General features: G+C 34.3%; 5 protein-coding genes across 6 annotated transcripts; 1 reads left to right on the top strand and 4 right to left on the bottom strand.

Annotated features, from left to right (window-relative positions):
• Positions 1-253: 253 nt before the first annotated feature.
• LOC125199171 (protein BRI1-5 ENHANCED 1-like) lies at positions 254-3,102 on the bottom strand. Its single transcript, XM_048097289.1, has 4 exons — positions 2,973-3,102; positions 1,211-1,723; positions 537-738; positions 254-463 (listed from the first exon to the last, which is right to left on the bottom strand). The coding sequence occupies exons 1-4, from the start codon at positions 3,100-3,102 to the stop codon at positions 337-339; spliced, it is 972 nt and encodes a 323-aa protein (XP_047953246.1). The 3' UTR covers positions 254-336.
• A 1,237-nt stretch (positions 3,103-4,339) lies between these two features.
• LOC125200559 lies at positions 4,340-6,738 on the top strand. 2 transcript variants are annotated; one of them, XM_048098208.1, is made up of 7 exons: positions 4,340-4,426; positions 4,627-4,894; positions 5,155-5,249; positions 5,334-5,414; positions 5,511-5,586; positions 5,670-5,762; positions 6,286-6,738. In XM_048098208.1, exons 2-7 carry the CDS (start codon positions 4,651-4,653, stop codon positions 6,423-6,425), a joined length of 729 nt encoding a protein of 242 aa, XP_047954165.1. In that variant the 5' UTR covers positions 4,340-4,426; positions 4,627-4,650; the 3' UTR covers positions 6,426-6,738. The 2 variants fall into 2 exon arrangements, with proteins under 2 accessions (XP_047954165.1, XP_047954166.1); XM_048098209.1 differs by lacking the exon at positions 4,340-4,426 and adding an exon at positions 4,431-4,545.
• Positions 6,739-7,650: 912 nt separating this feature from the next.
• Positions 7,651-10,783, bottom strand: LOC125200558 (LRR receptor kinase SERK2-like). Its single transcript, XM_048098207.1, has 4 exons — positions 10,109-10,783; positions 9,422-9,682; positions 8,490-9,338; positions 7,651-8,369 (listed from the first exon to the last, which is right to left on the bottom strand). The coding sequence occupies exons 1-4, from the start codon at positions 10,542-10,544 to the stop codon at positions 7,885-7,887; spliced, it is 2,031 nt and encodes a 676-aa protein (XP_047954164.1). The 5' UTR covers positions 10,545-10,783; the 3' UTR covers positions 7,651-7,884.
• A 5,499-nt stretch (positions 10,784-16,282) lies between these two features.
• On the bottom strand, positions 16,283-17,077 carry LOC125202416 (pectinesterase inhibitor 11-like). The gene has a single exon (XM_048100811.1). The coding sequence runs from the start codon at positions 17,031-17,033 to the stop codon at positions 16,404-16,406; it is 630 nt and encodes a 209-aa protein (XP_047956768.1). The 5' UTR covers positions 17,034-17,077; the 3' UTR covers positions 16,283-16,403.
• Positions 17,078-18,559: 1,482 nt separating this feature from the next.
• On the bottom strand, positions 18,560-19,927 carry LOC125208447 (protein GRAVITROPIC IN THE LIGHT 1-like). The gene has a single exon (XM_048108068.1). It carries the CDS (start codon positions 19,851-19,853, stop codon positions 18,585-18,587), a length of 1,269 nt encoding a protein of 422 aa, XP_047964025.1. The 5' UTR covers positions 19,854-19,927; the 3' UTR covers positions 18,560-18,584.
• Between the last annotated feature and the right edge of the window lie 277 nt (positions 19,928-20,204).

Below are 20,204 nucleotides of genomic sequence, written 5' to 3'. Positions count from 1 at the left end.
TTTACCTTTTTTTTTCCTCATTTTTCATACTTTATTCTCTCTTATTCTACGAATTGCACACTAAAATTTATGTCGTTTCAAAAGTTTTTTTATTTCTTAAGGACTTGTATAGATTATCAAATGTTGTAGCGGGTGAAGAGAACCAAAAACTAATCGGCAACTACTAACATTTAAAAGTTTTTTTTCCGCAGAAATATAGTTGACTTAAACGAGGTAGTATATAATATACTTAAATAATCTTTGACGAGTTTCGTAACAGAATAAACTTTATTTAATATAGAATTAATACCACTTAAATCTTATAAATGTTGTACACATTAATTTTGTATTGCCAAACTAAAAAAGTCCAAGCTTTTTGCAACTCTCAATAGCTCCATCATACATTTCTTCCAGTCCATACTTGTACTTAAAACCTGCTTCCAGAAGCTTCTGTGACGAAATCTCATATGTTCTCCCCATAGAACTACCAAAAAGCAATGCAAAATTTAATCATAAGAAAAACACAAATTAAAATTTAAAAGAAAATACTAACTAACCAATCAGGAGGCGCAATTTGATAGTTAGGATATCTGCTACAAAGCAACTGATGCAATTCATCAATGGTGGTTCCGACGGCCGAACAAATATACCTCCCTTTCGCAACACCCGACTCAAAAAGGAAAATTTGCGCGCTCGCAACATCATCCACGTGCACCACATCAACCGAACCCGCTAAGTACTTGTACGAGTCAGCATTCCCTGCAACCACAGAGGCGAACCCAGAAAAAAAATGTTGGTAAATGCGTTATCGCGACTATATATTTTCTTACAGTCGAATAATTATATGCATACTAAAAGTAACACTCGTACACAAAATAATCACATAATATGTTTAACACATTTTGAAATTAGTACAACACATTAATCAAACTTAAAAGTTAAAACTATGTTTATATGATACTATAAAATTTTCCTTTTCTTTTCTCAAACCAATTTTTTGCAATTTTTTTTCTTTTTCTTTTTTTTTATAGTGTGTGCCTGAAACTACAATAAAAAAACGGGTTGGATTTGGTCAATCCCTCGGTAGTTACCGACGAATTTCTGACAGAATGCCCGTAGTCCACAGCTAAAAAAATTACCAATATTAACTCTGTTTACCAACTAAAAAATAGGAATTACCGTAAGTAAATTTGTTGTTTTTTGCAGTGTGACGAACGAAATAAAAACTAACCGAGTAGCATAGACACGAGCGTGTAGACAGAAGCAGGGCAGCGGGGGCCGATGAAGGGGCCATGTATGTAAGTGGGAAGCAGAGTGACTACTTCGAGCCCGTGTTTCTCTCCGAATTCTAACGCGGCTTTTTCCGTCAAGGTCTTGGCTGCCGCGTAGGCAGCCACCGGGGGCGGAGATTTGTGCACGAGGTCGAGGTCGGACCAGGAATCCTCGTCGATTGTGGTGGAGATTTTGGTGGAGAAGATGGCTGCGACTGCGGAGGAAGTGTAGACGGCTCGTTTGACTGTTTTGGAGTCGAGGCAGGCTTGAAGAATGGCGAGGGTGGAAGTGGTGGAGGTTTCGCCGGAGTTGGTTGTGGTTGTGGTTGTGTCGGTGGGCATTTGATGAGCGACGAGGAAGACGCCGATGCAGCCGGAGATGGCGGCTCGGAAAGTGTCGGGGTGGTTGAGATCGGCCTCGAATATTCTGAGCCTTTCTGCTGAGCTTGATAGATCTTTGAGAAACCCTAGCTCTAGTATGTGTTTGTGTTTGTGTTTGTGTTTGCATGGATATATATCAATTAATTAAGTGAAAGAAAAATTATACTATAATTTTGTAAGATAAAAGTGGTTTATTGTTTATGGAGACGTGATCTGTTGCTAACTTTATTAAGTTGCTAATTCGGCAAGTTCATCAATGCGGTGTATTAAAATGTCAACACGATAACATTGAAATGTCAACGATATTTTAATACATTGTGTTGACATTGTTATTTTAATGTCGACACGACATATTAAAACACATTCTTAATACAAAAATGCAGAAGTAAGCATACGAAAGTCATTTTTAAGTCATTGTTAGCTTTTATTTAGGTCATTATAGTTAGGGCTGGAGAAAAATACCGAAAAAATGATATATCGCTCGTATCGTATTGAAAAATATCGAAAAATTATCGAATTTTCGATATATCATAATTTTCGATAAGATATGATATCGTATCGTAAGTATTCGATACGATAACGATATGAATTTCCTTATATCGCGATATATCGTTTTATATCAAAAATACGATATATATCGAAAATTTTCGATATATCGATATTTTCGATATATCGATATTTTCGATATATATCGATATTTAACGATATATCGAATTTCGGTACGATATATCGAAATATCGATACAATAACGATATGGAAATTTTTTTATATCGAAAGTTCGATATATGGAAACTTTCGATACGATAACGATATGAAATTCTTTCATATCGATATTTTCAATACGATACACGATACAACGTTTTCGATACGATATATCGTATCGACCCACCCCTAATTATAGTAAGGATGACATAAAATGATCTTAACATGTCCTCAAACCCGAATATGGCCTAAATATACTTTACATTGACCCTCCGTGTTTTGTTTAATTATTGACCATTAGATTGTCAAATCTTATGGTCAGAATTTGGTCTGAATTTTATATTGAGATCAAATTTTACATTGATCATTTTCATATAATATAAACATGTTAATTACTTGATCGGTGGTTCAACTCCTATGTAAGCTTGCATGAAGGGGAAAAAATAGATAATTTTTTTGAAGCATATTAATTATTTTGAGTTACATTGTCACACTCAAAATAAATACTCACTCAACAATTGTTTTTCTCTATCGATATTTTTAATAATATTGATTTACAGTTTACACTCGAATCAAAAATATCTAATTAAATGGTGCGTGGAAGAGAAAAAAAATCTAAAAATTGAAAATGAAACAAACCTGTATTAGATCTAACAGTTGTGTTGACATAATAGCCATGTTGAAGAAGTCTCATAACCAGCCAGGATCCAACATATCCATTTCCACCAGTTACACACACTTTCCCTTTCTCTGTATTTTTGTTTTCCATCTTATACATATATTGTTATGGGAATATGTATTTCTTATTTATAGCTGGTAACGGATGCAGGTATTGTAATTCTAATGGTAATAAACTCATGCGTAACAGATGAGATTAGTCATGTTGTTAGTGTGGATCCACAAATCCTCATATTCCAAAATTTCCTTCAATTTTCATTTTGCGTATAGAATTTATACACACAAAAGTGTCGTGAATTGTTATTTTAGGAAGATTGTGCGTGTTTAAAATATTATGAGTCGATTTTTATATGAATAAACAGAATAAAAAAGGAGTAACACTAGTTGTTAGAGAGATACATTTGTCTAACATATTTTGTTTGTATAAAAATAAAGTACATGATTTTATTTAATGTTAAGAATGTAATTTAAAAATTTGATATATAACATTACTCAAGTGTGTGGGAATCAACAAAACGATTGATGGAGTATTTAATTTTGAGAATGTATATATAGATGGGAAATTGACGTCTATTATCATGAAATTTTCAAAAGGTTGTATGTTTTTCATGAACTTTAAAATTGACAAATAATATCACGAATTTTACCTATAATTTGTTTTTTCCCATGAATGAAAAATTCATGTTATTTTGATAGATTAAAGAACAATTTTGGAGGGAGTGCTTCAAGAAAATTATCTTCAAAGATTGAAAAATTTGAAGCTCTCAAAATTGTTGTCTAGAAATTATGAAAAAAAAACTGTATCATAATATAATTGTGGTAATTTTTTCATTCGTGGTAAAAAACAAACTCGGGATAAAATTCGTGATATTATTTGCCAATTTTAAAATTCATGGGAAAAACCTAACTTTTTAAAAGTTTCGTGATATTGGATTACGATATGTATAGAATAATTTATATAAATTCTTTTCTTATTTTTTCTACATACAGTATCAGTATTTCTTTCTCCATTTTGCAATGGATCGATTCAATAGTTATTTTTATACCGTAACTGAGTGTGCTTATTAATATTATCAATTGTATTTTTACAATTTTACTTTTCATTATACTACTACTAATTTACAATTTATTTTTCTACAATTTCACTTTTCGTTAGTACTAGTATCTTAATTTATATTGTTAGTTTGCCGTATTTTTGAAATTCTATTAGTTATTTGTAAGTATCTACAATTTTTAAAATATTTTTATTTAATTTTAAACTTGCTTTTCTCTATAATTATATAATCGTTATTTTATTTTATTTTGTAATTATTTTTCTTTGCTTTTCGAGAAGTTTCTACGATATGCTTTATAGCCTAGTGCAAGTACTACTTTGCTCATCTCTACTCTCATAATTCGTCTGTCGCTAGATAAAGGTAATAAATTTGTTGTGAAATCTCTGCTAAAAGTTTTTTCTTCTCTAATTTCACATTCTGTCCAGCCTATAGACTGACACAATACAGGAAAAATTCTAAATTTTGATCATATTTTGCAGGTAATTCATGAACACACACACATACAGAGAAAGACGTCATTTTTTCCATGTTATTTCAATCTAACCACCTCACAATCACAGGGTATTTGGAGAATTGCACACAAAATGTCGTTTTTTGGAGGGAAAGATCCTTTTGATCACCCGTTTTTCACTCAGCCTTTCGGTGGCTTGTTTGGTGGGACGCACCCGTTTGTTGATCCATTTTTCACCAGCAATTTTGGTAATAATTCGGGTCCCCGCAAGCAAATTTCCATTGAAGAGCTGAACCCTGATGATGATGGCATCAGTGATGCTAAAAGTTTGCCTAAACAAAACCTATCTGTTAAGAATTCAGATGAATCCCCATCAGGTATATAATGTTCTCACCTCTACTTTGTCATACATTTGGAATCAATTGTAAATTATAATATATGACTGCTTTGTTTGAGGAACTTATGTGTAGTTGATCTTGATTGCATTGTTAAATTTAATCATGGTGTTGAATGGTTAGAGTAGGAAATGGTGTTTGTATAGGGAAGGATAGTAGTGATCAGCATTCGACAAGTTGTAGTTATATCTTGTTTTGTTTATGTGTCTATTACTTGGTGAATGTCGGACTCTGGGTTCCAGACTATCAGAGTTTTAGCTTCCAGAGGGTCGCGTATGGTGGTCCCGATGGGATATACTACACCTCCTCTGTTGGGAGAAGGTCTGGGGGAGATGGGGTGAGTGGTTTTTCATGTTGAGGATTTGGGATCTTATGTTGACACAAGCGGGCTAAGTTACTTTTTTTAATGTCGGATCAAAAGGTGTTTCTGATGGAAATGAAAGAAGATGATCGGCTGGTTGGTGAATCACTGCATACCATTTCTAAAGGGATACATGATAAGGTAATCTACTTACTGGAGTCCATGTCTTCTTCTACCCTTTGTGAAACGTCCAATAAAGCACATTAGTCTCACAATTCGTGTTTTGTGTATATGAAGGGGCATTCTGTTACGACCAAACAATCTAAGGATGGCAGAGTTGATTCATTGCAAACGTTACACAATTTAGAAGAAGGTTTGGTTTGTTCCCACAATGTCTAGATGCAAGTTTATGTTTAGTAAGGCTGCTCTTAACATTTTGTTCCATGTCATTCTTAGATGAGCTTGCTGGTTTTCAAGAAAATTGGAAGACTAATGCTGAGAATGTTTTATCTGGATGGAGCGATGGCTTCGGTCTACTTGAGAATGCGGGTACACTACTCAAATTGTTTGTGCATATATTTTGTTTTATACTCTTGGTTAGAATTGGTTCACATTCTGAACTGTGAATACCAGATTGATTCAGCGCAGTATGATAGTTTAAGGGACCTCAGGTTACTAAACAAACTCTTGTTGTGATGTGACTATAGATTGATTTTTTTACATTTCATGATCATCTAAGTAAAGGTCTATTGTAGTATGAGATTGAGAATTTGGAGTGATGATAAGATACAACTGAATTTTAAGGTGTGTATATAAATGTGTAAGGTGGGAGCGGGGGCTAGTAACAATCCAATACTTGTTAATGAATCCTTCTTGCACCATGAATTGGGTGTTTTTGTTTTTTTCAAAATTGTATTAAAAAATGGAAGGGGGGAAGAAAGTTTGCGGTTTAAGTGTATGCAGCTTAAGTTTCTCCTTTTCTATAAAGAAGAAAGTGCAAGCACTTGGGAGTAAAACCTATGGATTAAAATGTAAAGCCAGTTTTCTCAAAGTTGGGTATTGATTAATGCAGGTGCTAACAAAGGTGGATGGGAGGATTTTGGTGGTTGGGGTGGGTGGCCTTTCCCATCTCTCGAGTATTATGGAAACGAGGGCGAATATCCTCAGCCATCTTCTCGTGATACCTCCAGAAGAATTGTCCCTGTGGAGTGAAGTCTCCTCTATCTATCTATCTATCTATCTATCTATCTATCTACTACTATGTTATCTAATGTGGAGATGCATGCTATGCTGTTTGGGTTTTGTATCTGTTATCGTCACGAACCATGTATTTATGGTCTCACTTTATACTTGGTTTGGCTCTAGCCCTTGTACTTAGTTCGTGCATCCGTAACTGGATATAGAACCTTAGTTTGGTGAACAAGATGTGGCACTTTTTTAAGTCCTGTTGTTGTTGTCAACTATTTTGTTGTTTCGACTAAATTTGTCACGCTTAGTAATTATCGAATGCCAAACTGTTTTCTCATTTAGTTCGTTAAAGTTCAACATTTGAAAAGAATATGTTAGAACTGAAAGTTCAACAAAACGTTCAAAGTTGAGGTTGATTTTAATTGTAGTAAATGCACAAGATGTTGAGTATTATCATCTCAAAGTTTGAAAGTGGCATGTTGTAAATTGAACTGTTCTTACATACAATATTCCTTTTTCTTTGGATGGTGCAAAAAGAAAACGAAAGGGCCTCGTCCAGTTAATGATACTTGGCCATCCAGACCGAGTCACGATCATACTACTAATGCCCTTAGTATACGAAATCGGAGCCCAATTCATCTGTAAGTTTCTAGTTCGCGGGACAAAATACGAGTCATCTGTCTCAGTTAAAGTGACATTTTTGTTAGGATGTTCTACTCTAATTAACATTTTTAACAATTGAAAAGACAATTCTCTCTACTTTATTTTTTATTCAATTAAGAATCTGGTGTCAAAAAATAAATGTTTACAACCAATGCTGCTCTCTCCAATATTCTAGCCAGCATTGGACATTGCTTCAAAATGTGATTCCAAATAGTCCCAAATTGAGCTTTATTTATAAATTGGCATGTTATTATATGAACATTAGCAAATTCAAGAGAATCTAGTTACTGTAGCCATATGTTGGTTGGGATTTCTTATTGGGGTGAGATGCATCTTGTCAGAAAATCTGCAGTGTTTCTCTGTTTTTTATCCTAAAAGCAATGGTAAGTGTGCCTGGAGTAAAATATATAACAGGACAAACAACATTCACAAGAATCAAAGACAAGAATGCAGAGACACTTCTTTGATAACCTTGGATTCCATCCTTTTTCATTGTTTAAAACATAACCTATCCCACTACCTAAGTCATGTGCCTCACATCCTACACTGTCAGAAACTGTCCTCTTTTATTGAAATACCTCAATTCTTGCAACTTGAATCAAAATTAGACTTATGATGATATCTGATTCACAATTAGGAAGCAACTAACTGCAGAATAATCTTTGCATTAGCTAATCTTACAAGAGTAAGATAAGTAAAAAAGTAAGATCAGTGATGCAAGTAACTAATTTTGCTTAGATATCATACATCTCATGTGAGACACAACACAAGCAGTTGCAGACTCAGCCGCTGAGTCGAAATTAGTAGATTACTAGGTCGGTCAGCAAGAGCTCGAAGGGATGTTGTTTAGCTCTTGCATCACGGCTCCAATGTCGGGCCTTTGGTTGGGAGATTCGTGAGTGCAGAGAAGAGCGACTTCCCCAAGCCTGGCCGCCTCGGACTCTTTAAACTTCCCTGCGAGATTTGCATCGATGAAGTCTTCAAATCTTGAGATCTCTGCTCCATGGCAGTTCAGCTGCGTGATTCTACTTTTTCCGGACAGAATTTGGAATATGATCATCCCAAAGGCATATACGTCACTCTTCTCAGTGAACCGCCCCGTAGTGGTGTATTCTGGAGCAAGATACCCCATTGCAGCACTACCCTTTAGAGTCGAGAACACAATGTCGTCTGCTAACAGCTTGTGAATGCCAGAGTCCGAGAGTAACGGGTTGTAGTGTTGGTCGATCAGCACCTTCTCAGCTGATATGTTGCTGTGCACCAATGTAGGTTTGCTACTCTGGCTCTTGTGCAAGTACTCGATGCCTGCAGATTTCAACAATATCATCTTCAACATTCAACTACATAATACTCGATGATTAATTGAAGCATGGTATGCAGATATAGCAAGAAATAAGTTCAAGGAATCAAGGTAAACTGGCTGACCTTTGGCAATTCCTTTGATTATGTATTTCCTGGTTGGCCAGTCAAGAGCTTTCCCTGCACTTGCATCAAGGTAATGCAGCAAGTTCCCATTCGAGACGAAGTCATACACGAGGAAGCACTCTCCTCTGCCCTTGGAGCAGCAGAAGCCTCTCAACCTCAAGAGGTTCTCATGTTTCAAAGAGGTGAGCAGCTTCAGTCCTTTGAGAAAGTCGGCTTCATCAGACTTGCAGCTTATCTTCGAGATACACTTGATTGCAACTGTGGATCCATCCCTCAGTGTCCCCTTGTAGATGGCTGAGAAGCTGCTCTTCCCCAACAGGTTCATCTCCGAGAAGTACTGTGTCGCGGACTCAACTTCATCCAAGTTGAACATATAGCTCTCGAGCACCTCCTGTGAAAAACTGCTCACATCTTGGCGCTTAGCTAGAGGATCCCAACCGTTTGAGTACTCCAGGCTGATGAGAGGCGAGGCACTTCTCCTGCAAGCCTCCTTTGTCTGGTCAGTGCTCAAACGAGCATCATTAGAATCAAATGCACTCCCGATTCTCTGCTTCTGCCTGCGATACCATGAAAATGAGAACAGCCCTGCCACAGTCACGGCAACAATGAGACAAACCAATCCAACTACAGCTGCAGATTGAGATTTCCTTGACTGTTGCCCTCCATTGTGCTGGACATTGGCCGATTCTGGAATGTCTTTCGCAGGCAGATGACTCGTGGCAGCTCCAAAAGGCTTCGGACTATTGGTATCTTGAGCAGAAGCACTGCAGATTCCAAGAGAAGGAAAAGTGATCCCACACAGTTCTGCATTGTTTGCATACTGGAAACCTTCATCCAGTCTCTTCAATTCTGAGATTTGTACACCAAGAAAACATATAACATCATGTATTCGAAAACAAAAAGGATAACGACACAAGGGAATGGTTCGCTACCTAGAGGTACATTGCCGGAGAGAGTATTGTTTCGAATGTCAAGAACTTTGAGCAATGGTAGAACAGCCAATTTCACTGGAATCGATCCAAAGAGACGATTGAAGCTCAAGTCCAACCTATTTAACATCATCAAATTCCCCAAACTGGCAGGGATTGCACCACTTAACTGGTTGGACTGTAGAGCAAGAACACTAAGTTTCTTCAGAGAGCCAAGCTGTGTGGGAATATTTCCCGTTAAATTGTTATAACAGAGCTGCAACACTGCAAACAGTAGAGGTTTACCATGAATGAGTAAATTCACAAACCTCTTCATCCTTCGTCACTCCCTCCTACTTCATGTTTGTTAAATGGCTAATGTTTTTATTTCCAGAGAATAGCACAAATCTATTGCTAGGATGCAAGAAAAGTTACACAACCCTTAGCTTTCTAGGTGCAAATGGTCAACAACTTCTGATTAAAACATGTTTCCACTCACCACCATTTAGGTCCATTACAAGTCAAAAACAGAAGCATCCTATTTTATAGAAACAAAGATTCCATCTTTCTTCCAAGCTCAATCCCTCATCTAACCAAATTGAAAGGTGATGCATGCAAAATGGATGCTTTTTCACTTATCTAGTTTCACATATGGTTTTACAGGTAATGAGGAAGAAAACTAAACCCCCAAAAAAGAAAAAAAGAACTGACCTTGAAGATTAGGCATGTCACCAATCTGAGGAGGAATGTCACCAAAGAGATTATTGACATTGAGGTACAGATCTGAGAGGTTGGTCAAGTTAGCAAGCTCAGCAGGTACAACCCCATGAAGCTTGTTGAAGTGCAGGTACAAGCCACTCAAGCTCTTGAGTTGGCCAATCTCAGGTGGGATTTTTCCAGACAGCCCTCTTCCTTGCAAGGTGATGTTGACAACTTCACCATACTCATTGCAGGCAAGCCCTACAAAAGATGCATTGCATGGGTCGGTAGCATTGGGTGACCATGATGACAGAATGAGGCCTTGAGGGTCTAGTGAGGATTTGATGGCCATGAGAACAGAGAGAGTGGTTGGTGAGGGCTGAGAGAGAGAGTTGAATGGAAGGAGGAGCAGTGTGAGGAAGAGTGTGAAAAGGGGGAGGAGAGCCATTTTTGAGCTTCCAAGCAAAATGTGTAGTGGGAAAGTTGGTTTGGAAGAAAGCTATAAGCTCTATCCTCTTTGCCAAACCAAATAGTGAGTAAAGTTTGCTTCTTTATCAATTGGGAATTTTTCCAAGTCCACTTGTATAAAAAGTTTGCTTCTTTTTTGGTGTCAAACAATGGAGTTGCAGAGCTCTATCTCTATCTTGTTTCTGTTCAAGATGGGTCTCACTGTGTTAGTGTGTGTCCCTCTCTCTCTTTTGTGCTGTTTTGGCAAAATTTGAATTTGTGGTAACCGGGAAGACCGGTAGCCGGTAGTAGTCACATGGCTTTCTGCAGCCTTTAACATTTGTAATGCCTTTTTTTTCTACTGAATTTTGGAATTGAGCTGATTCATGGAGTATATTAGAGAATCCCTTTTTCAAATGTCAATTACTATCTGAGAATCTGACCAACCCACTTTTATCATTTTCTTTTTTTCAATAATTGCTACTACCTCCTCCTCTTCGAATTGGAGTTTTTTTTTACCGAAATTTTATATAGTGGTTTTTTTTCATAAGTTCAGTGAAAAGAATAAAATATGAGAGAGGAAAAAAATAAAAAAAAGTGATGTTTCTATTTTTAAATAAACATGAGAAAAGAAAATAGAAAAAATGGGTAAATTGATAAAATAGATCTTTATGCAAATCATACATGAAATTATGTTTTTGCCAAAAAAAAACCTGTAGTGTAGGTGCCACATGCCCTTTGCCCTTTAGTGGGGAAAATGTCCATCCTCAAAAATTTGTATCCATACTAAATTTTCCTCTAAATTTGCATATTTATTTTAGTCTTTCTTAAATATACCTTCTCAATTCTTTAAATTATTTACTTATATTTAATTCCTAGCTCTATGTTATTTTACAATTCACTCTTTTTGGAAAACAAATTTATTACATATACAACTTTGAACAAATACTACTCACATTATTCTACAACATTTTTAAACTTTTGTAGAAAATCTATACTCAGAATTCAAATCATATTGAAGAAGTCATCTGATATAAGGCTAGGGATAAGTTTATGCACTTTCATTGTCTTAATGTTTTAGTGTGTTTTCTTTTCAAACTGTTTCATATGAAAATACATCCTCTATTTATCCATAAAGTATTTTATTTCTTTTTTACACGAGTTTTAAGAAAACTTGATGAAAAAAAAGTATATGAGTTTTACTTATATATGTTAGTTAATGAAATATGATAAAAATGAGTAAGTGAAATGTATGACCTTCCATATATATAGTAAAATTGCATAGGAACATTTATTCACAAATGGACTAAAATGTAAAAACGTGAAATGTTAGGGATCTATTTGACGAAGTTAGATTTTTTTGGTGTATTGAACAACTCCCCCATCCCAATTAAGTTGGGGTAAAATTTATGGATAGGGAGATTAAAAAATTATGTTGAATTGATAGGAGTGATGAAATAAAGTAACAATGAATAGATGTTTGTTTTTGTCAAAAAAGAAAATAGACACTCCAAAAGAAATACGACTCAACTTATTTGGGACGTGGGACAGGAGAGTACAATTTATAACATCCAATAAAAAATTAATAACATACTCCCTCCATCCGCGAATAGGAGTCTCGTTTTTCTATTTTAGTCTGTCGACTTAAGAGTCTCGGTTCACTTTTACCATAAATGTTAATAGCATCTCACATAACACATTCCACTAACTCATCTCACTTACATTTCTTTTAAAATTAATATATATAAAAGTAGGACTCATATTTCAATAATTTTATCCACCCACTTTAAAACCCGTACCATCAAGAAATGAGAGCCTAATAGCGACGGAGGGAGAACTTAATAAGCAAAAACTTAGACGATGGATTTCAAAATTTCTACATCAAATTTGAGCATTAATAACATCGGATGAATGTTTAAATCCAGGTCGTATCTCGTCCAGAAAAATAAATGCTATAAACTGTGGTTTAATTTATTTGAAATGGTCCAAAATTTGTGTCGAATGTGCAATAATGTCGAAATATTGTGATTTAGTAATTGTAGTTATCTCTTTTTCCCTTGAAATAATTTGAATGCAAAATTTAATAAATACTCCATACTTATACATTTTGTCCACATATACGAGAATTCCCATGTCCAATGCAATTTGGGATTAATATTTAATACCATGTCACAGTCGGCCGTTGAAATAGTAGAATAAATGTTTTCAAAATTCAAATTGAATTTGACTAAAAAATTAGCCTTAAATGTTTGTTCGAAGCAGGGGACAAACTTGTAGCGGAAAACTAAAAAAAAAAGATTCTCTAATTTATTTCGGATATCTTTCCTACTGTTTTTTCAATTTTAATTGTATCTTTTCGAGAAGGCTAATAATCTGGTGTATAAATCATCTTGGATAATTCTCATATTCATAGAAATTTGAAAAAAATATCATATATCTATACACATATACAATGACACGTTTTTTGTAAATTAGGTGTGTAGTTAGTTTTAAAATTTTTACTTATAAGATTTCAGTGATATCATATATATATTGCATATATAAGATTTCATATATATATATATATATATATAGGGTAGCGTTAAAAGCAGAACCCCCTTTAAATGTAGAACACTGAACAAAATAAAATAGATCATTATAAAAGATCATAAGGTTATTATAAGATCATTTTTAATTCATTATAGGAAATTTGCATTTTAAAATACACTAAAAAACAAATCCAAAAATCATTATAAAAGATCATAAGGTTATTATATACACTAAAATACACTAAATATACACTTAGAAAAATTGCATTTTAAAATCATTATAAAAGATCATAAGGTTATTGTAAGAAACAGATTACTATATTGAACTAATAATGAAAGAACAATGACCTTAATGGTCTCCTACAATAAATTATTTTCATGTAGTTCTGTGTTCTGCATTTAAGATTAGTTCTGTGTTGATCACAATCCTATATATATATATATATATATATATATATATATATATATATATATATATATATATATATATATATATATATATATATATATATATATATATATATATATATATATATATATATCGCAGATTGCAATGCTATTCTTATGCAAAATGATATCATATGACAATAGCCATGTTAGCTAGAGGAGTATTTTATGGCACTTTGATGAAAGTGATGCTTTTAGATAGTACTATGTTTTTGTTTTTTAATATAAAAAACAACTCTCTTGAAAAAACCAAATGTCTTACTCCTTCCGTTTTCTAATGTCATATTCTGATGTTTGTTTTGTCCCATTTTAAATGTTGGCATAATGTAAAATTTTAAAGTAAAAATTATGCTAAATTTTTTATTACGGATGTCAGCGTAGTTCACAACTCATGGACTGGCCTGAATAAAATTACTATCTGATTAGCTTGCACCTGATTAGTCTGCAATCTGAGTAGGAACTAATCACCCAATGAGTTAGATTTATGTATAACTATTGTCTATTATTCAGTCTATTTGACACATACACTAAAAGCTGGCGAACACAAATCCAAGAACTTATCTTATAACTTATACTAATGAGTGAACTACACAAATGGTCCCTGGACTATGGGTTTATCTCGCCTATAGTCCCTGGACTTTAAAAATATCGCCAGTAGTTCACTGGACTAAGGGTTTATCTCGAAATTGGTCCTTTTGGCTTTTTTTGGTACGAAAATACCCTTTGATATTATTTTGGGGGTTTGGGCAATTTGGTCTTTTTACACTTTTAACATTTTAAATCTGATATTATTTTAGTTATGTACTAACTTTGATATTATTTCAAAATTATCATTCTTCTTCCATTTTGTTATCCTTCACTGAATTTTTTTTTTAATTTCAATATTAGATTTAATTTTACAAAATTTTAAATTTTATTTTTTAAATATCAATAAATTTTTTTAATTATAAAAATTATTAAATAGCAAAAATTAATAGTTATAATCAATATTTGATAGTGTATAGTACTATGTAATCAATAAGGTATGACAACGCCTTAGTTTTAATCAATATTTAAATAGCTTTAATCATAAATAGATTATATAACACAATTTATTCTGAAATAAATATGCATCTAATGTAAGACTAATATAATTTTTGTTTATTAATTTGAAAACAATCAAAATTTACTAGAAAATTTCAACAAAAATACTCCTATATAAAATTTTAAGTAGGATCAAATTTTTAGTCAACTTCATAATATTTAATCACAAGCAATTATAACAACCGAACGGAGGCTAAATAGAATAACTCTTATTTTTCCATCATGATTAATATTATTTTTCTGTACTTCTTCAATTCAATTGAATATTATATTAAATAACAAAAATTAATAGTTTTAATCAATATTTATAGTGTCCATGAATTAATAGTTTTCATTAAAAAATTTATTGATATTTAAAAATCTAAATATTAAATTTAATTTTATAAAATTAAATCTAATATTGAAATAAAAAAAAATTCAGTGAAGGATAACAAAATGAAAGAAGAATGATAATTTTGAAATAATATTGCACAATTCCACGTATTGTAATGTGTAACAATTTGGGAAAATAAATGTGGGCTCACGAGTCACGAGCCTCCATCTCTATCTATCTCCATTATTGTAGCTCGGAAATATCAAAACATTGGTTCAACCAATTTAAAATTTCTCCTATCCAATTATTTGTTTCCCATCATCACAACAATTGCACTTCCACTACTTGAAAATATATCTATATATCGAAATTATTTTATTTCTATTGATAATAACAACAGTGGCTTCCTATAATATTGTAGTGATTTTCCAGCTTCTACATGCCAGCTCTATGGTGGTATCACTAGTATGATCATTAAAATTCTTAAATATTAAATTTCAATACATATGCTCATCATAATATTAATATACCATATAATTAAAGTCTCTTGATTAAATCAATCTATTTTATCTTATCTCAGTATAAGGATCATACGAATTTTAAATATTTTGTTTCCTAGCATACAAAAATAGGCATATTAAATAATAGTACTAGCTACATAATTATGTGTTTTAAATAATTGACAAATATATTTCCTTGGGACTGAAGTTTACTCCATTAATCAAATCGGAGATCGCTAGATCCAAGAAGTAGTGTGCCTCTCGTATAAATTTTCAATTATTTAATTTATACTACCTCTATTTAAATAAGTACCATACTTATCCTTTTTCTTATTCCATAATTAATGTCTTCATTTAAAAATAAAAATATGATTATGTAAACTTCTACCGTTATAAATTAATAGAAGATGGATCCTTTCAGAACTATCTTAAAATGAGAATTTCATAATTTAATTATCAGGTAGCAGCACAAATTGTAACAAACCGTAGTATCATATATATTTTTTAAGAGAATCAATAATGGTTCCTCATCTACCCCATGATGACTCGATCAGTCTATACTACTAGACTTTTTTTTAAGATGATCAATAATGGTTCCCCATCTACCCTCGTGACGACTCGAACCCCTGATCACCTATTGGTTAGAAGGAAAGCGTCCATCAACTGAGCCGGGCTTTGTTGTCCATTCATAGTACTACTAAACTGTCCAAACATATATATTGCTCGAACTGATATGTTTTATACGTCCAATGGATAAGTTCTGAAACTCTACGTTTAAAAATAGCGCTCAATTGAACCACTCCTGAAATCAATAATGATAAATATGAAAATTTCAAAAAACCGAGAAAAACCAAAGAAAAATCACAACTTCATCAATATCTCAAAACTCTCAATATATAAGTCTATTCACATATACTCATATTTTTTCCCTTACATTAGTAACAACAAAACAAATTAACAAGAAAAAAGTTACTTAAAAACCTAATTAATTAAGGTTGATGATGAGTAGAAGTAGAAGACTTATATCTTGCAGCAAACCTATTAAACAAAGCCAAAGAAACACTAGTCATCTGCTCAAGATTCAAAACCCTAGCCTTAATAACCGCCTTCGTCTTCCCGGGTATGGCCCGGCCCGAGAACCCGTAGATACACATGTTTGCATCAGTGAGAGCAGCGCTCATCCATGTCTTCACATTGCTAGCATGCCATGGAAAATCTCTGCTCACCCCATCTTCCTTTATCATCTCCGTCTCCTTGATGCAATTCCACAGCTGCGCAACACCGTCGTTGATCTGATCCAAGCAGTCCTTGATCTCTTGGTAGTGCTTCGCCTTCTTCAGCTCTAGTTGCTTGGCCACCTCGGTCACGTAGGCCTTGGTCGACTCGGCCCGGTCTAGGGTTACCTTGAGTGCGATTTGGGCGAGTTTTTGGTGAGTTGGGGTTGTCGAGAGGTTGGCCACGTGGCATGAGAGGTAGCGGGTGCATAGGTCCGGGTATAGTGTTGTTTGGCATTGTAGCTCGATGAAGGCCCTGGCCCGGGACCGCCTGCGGATGGCTGGGTGCCGGGCCGAGGCCGGGGCGAGTAGGAGGAGGGAGAGGAAAAGGAGAGGGAGTCTCATTGTTTGGAGGTTTTTAGAGGCAGAGATGTTCGTGTTTGTGTTTGTATTTGTTTTTTTGGAAATGAAAGAGGTTTTATGGCTTATATACATAGGAATAGGATCAAATTAAATTATTTTAGTGATTGTGCACGTGTAGCAAAAAGCTTAATTCATGTTTGAGCAATTGGTCAAGGGAAGTAACCTTTTAATTACATTATAAAACAAAAAATAACAAATTATGTATGCATGCATATCTATAGTGAAACAAAATGGAATACATGAAATTTCATGTAATTAGTAATTACTTACTTCTCTATGGTAAGGCCCAGTTTTAATTTGATGTGAATTTAAATAAATAAATAAATAAGAGACTATATCAGGAAAGCTGAAAATGTAAAGAACTCCTATGGTTACACGAATTTTGATTATGGTATATGCAAATAGAATATAAGTTGTAAATGATAGAGATGAAGCAGAGAGCAGGATTGTCGGATTAATCAGTGGCAAATTGTCTGGACAAATGGAGAAAATCATCACTTTGATTAACTAACAAGTTCTACACGTATTACAGCTGCTCCAATCCTAGTCAATTTTCAAAGCCTAAGTAATAATATTAATTATCTTGGCAACGTTTTTTACAATTTTTAATTTGGTTGATTAATTTGTTGGGACTATATATATTATTTAATAGTGGCTATTAATTAATCTTTTCTTATACTCGTCTTTAGGGATGTCAATGTAGCCCGCAACCCGTGGGCTGACCCGAATAGCCCGCTAAATTTATAGGGTTAGGGTCGAAAATTTCTAGCCCGATAAAAATAAAACCCGATAAGCCCGCACACGATTAACCCGCAACCCGATAGGGCCAGACCCGAAAACCCGATGGGCTGGCCCGATAACCCGCTAAAATTTATATTTTTCAATTTTTTACTCCTAATTCAACACTTCGTTGACTAATTTTATGACATAGATAACTAAAAAAATATAACTTTCAATTTTATGGTAAATATATAAATTATATATTGATTTTTTATTAATATAATAATTGTTAAATAAATTAATCTCACTAAAAGAATATTTAAATTTTTAATATGCATTAAAATTTCACGAAATATCACAAATATTAGTATTTTATGATTGAGTTTAAGCATATATATCAAATTTATCATAATTAAATATTTTATATTTTATAAATATAACTAATTTTCATCATGATTTATTGGATTGTTCGAGCCTTAACCTTATCGGTAGCAACCCGATTAACCCGTCGGGCTAGCCCGAAACCCGAGCTTTTAGGATTAGGGCCGAACTTTTACAACCCGAAAGAAATCACAACCTGGCAAGCCCGCACCTGATTGACCCGCAACCCGAGTAGGATTGGCGCGAAATCTGATAGGCCGGCCCGATTAACATCCCTACTCGTCTTACATCCTAAGTTCAAAACTCCTATTTTGAACTATTGGCAATATAGTTAAACCAAACATAAATATGTCATTTTTCTTTTCATAGAATCTCAAATATCTACACTTATATAGTCACTATATAATGGAGTAGTAGAAAGGAAAGGAGGTGTCATTCTGCGACCTTAATACCTGTTAGGTAGACTTGAGATTGGATGATGCTACCACCTATCCAGAATCCTGGCATTACCATCAGACCGACCTTGGGCTTCTCATCGCCATCCTCTACAACAAAATCTTTCACAACACTTTCCATATAAACCTCTGAAAACTCATTGCCCCTCTTTACTTGAAAAATCTTAACTGGAGGATCAAATGAATGCACCAGCCGGTGCAAAAGCCAGATCATTTTAGCTAATTTCAGAAAAGCCTGGTACAAGGCCGTCCTTGGATGCCCTCCACCAACTATGTAGTTCCGTTGGTCTAAGTTACCAAAAAATGATGCTTCCATCTTTTGATGGACAACATCAAGGTATTTCCTCTGGCAAAACTTTCCAAACATTGAATCTGGATTCTGTCCCACAGCATCAAGTGGATCCATTTCTCTCAAACTAAGATACTCCTGATATAAACTTTCTTTTGTCTCAGCCTGGTTATCTGATTTCATACCAAAACACTCATCCTGAAACCCAATAAACATTCTCTGGCATATATGAGATTCAAAAGCATATTTTTTGTGAGCCCTTTTTGCATAGACAATGTTTGGTTCAATGGAATTTGCTGCGGCATCAAGATCCCACCCAGCTGCTTTCATCATGTTGATTAAGGGCTTGGAGAAGTCATGAATGGCCCTAAAAGCAGCTTCTACAGCTGAACTGAAAAGTTCAGGAGATAAATCCACTGAAATCTGTCCCATTTCACCACTACTTCCTTCTGATTCTTTCGTAGACAAGCCCCTAAGTTTCAGGTTCTTCTCAAGTTTTACTCGTTTCTGACTGGAATCCTGGATCTGCTGCTCCAATTGAACAATCTCAGTATCTTTATTCTGAATTTCAGACTGAAACTTTTTCACCATGACCTCATATGTCTTTAATAGGCTCTGCTGTTCTTGAATCTCGGCAGCTAAACGAGAGTCTTGTGGAGAGACACAGACAGGCTTGGGGTTGTGCTCTCTGTAGAAATGCTTGAGTTCAGAAAGATTCTTTAGCTCTGATATTACAAGCTTGTCGGCAGCTTGAATTTTATCCGGATCATAAGGAGTATGAGCAGCTTGTAGTTGAATGTAAGCCGACTTCAGTGAGGAGATGTTTGTAAATATCCTAGACACTAATGCTTCCATAGCTTCAGGACTCTTATTTGTTGCCTCTTCCATTGGTTGGGGATGAACTTTTTGGTTGTTGCTTTCACGAACTTGAGTATCCTTTGCACCAGTGTGTTGCATATCTACTTTTACTGAAAACAAAACTCACCAAATAACCTTGGGACCACAGGGGAATATTGCAGAACAACTGCAAACAAAAGAAGATTGCCTGTGACTATAGGTTGACACTGTAACACCCATATATACACAAGAAGTCATGTCCATTCCAAAACATAACAGCCTTCTTTTTCACAAGAAAAAGTTGTGTATATTTCAACTATAGTATGCAACATAGTTCAATGTAAGGGATTATTTACAAGTCTTTTACCTATGTTTAATATATACTTTATACTAGAACGGAAAGTTAGCAGCATAAAACAAAAACTACAAAAATATGAAAATCACATTGAGAAAGCCAGTGTGTTTAGGGAG

The sequence above is a fragment of the Salvia hispanica genome, chromosome 1 (assembly GCF_023119035.1).
Source record: "Salvia hispanica cultivar TCC Black 2014 chromosome 1, UniMelb_Shisp_WGS_1.0, whole genome shotgun sequence".
Taxonomy (NCBI): Eukaryota; Viridiplantae; Streptophyta; class Magnoliopsida; order Lamiales; family Lamiaceae; genus Salvia; species Salvia hispanica.
The sequence above is the reverse complement of the archived record's forward strand: the minus strand, read 5'-3'. Positions and strand labels throughout refer to the sequence as shown.

What these genes read in the sequence shown, in the direction of transcription:
- LOC125199171 (XM_048097289.1), bottom strand. Translation starts at nt 3,102, where the DNA reads ATGGAAAACAAAAATACAGAGAAAGGGAAAGTGTGTGTAACTGGTGGA. An exon ending in GCTCGTGTCTATGCTACTCG is followed by an intron (nt 739 to 1,210) that starts GTTAGTTTTTAT and finishes CTGTGGTTGCAG; the next exon opens with GGAATGCTGACTCGTACAAG. An exon ending in CAAATTGCGCCTCCTGATTG is followed by an intron (nt 464 to 536) that starts GTTAGTTAGTAT and finishes GCTTTTTGGTAG; the next exon opens with TTCTATGGGGAGAACATATG.
- LOC125200559 (XM_048098208.1), top strand. Translation starts at nt 4,651, where the DNA reads ATGTCGTTTTTTGGAGGGAAAGATCCTTTTGATCACCCGTTTTTCACT. An exon ending in GTTACACAATTTAGAAGAAG is followed by an intron (nt 5,587 to 5,669) that starts GTTTGGTTTGTT and finishes TGTCATTCTTAG; the next exon opens with ATGAGCTTGCTGGTTTTCAA. An exon ending in CGGTCTACTTGAGAATGCGG is followed by an intron (nt 5,763 to 6,285) that starts GTACACTACTCA and finishes TGATTAATGCAG; the next exon opens with GTGCTAACAAAGGTGGATGG.
- LOC125200558 (XM_048098207.1), bottom strand. Translation starts at nt 10,544, where the DNA reads ATGGCTCTCCTCCCCCTTTTCACACTCTTCCTCACACTGCTCCTCCTT. An exon ending in TGACATGCCTAATCTTCAAG is followed by an intron (nt 9,683 to 10,108) that starts GTCAGTTCTTTT and finishes TACTGTTTGCAG; the next exon opens with TGTTGCAGCTCTGTTATAAC. An exon ending in AATCAAAGGAATTGCCAAAG is followed by an intron (nt 8,370 to 8,489) that starts GTCAGCCAGTTT and finishes TGAAATCTGCAG; the next exon opens with GCATCGAGTACTTGCACAAG.
- LOC125202416 (XM_048100811.1), bottom strand. Translation starts at nt 17,033, where the DNA reads ATGAGACTCCCTCTCCTTTTCCTCTCCCTCCTCCTACTCGCCCCGGCC.
- LOC125208447 (XM_048108068.1), bottom strand. Translation starts at nt 19,853, where the DNA reads ATGCAACACACTGGTGCAAAGGATACTCAAGTTCGTGAAAGCAACAAC.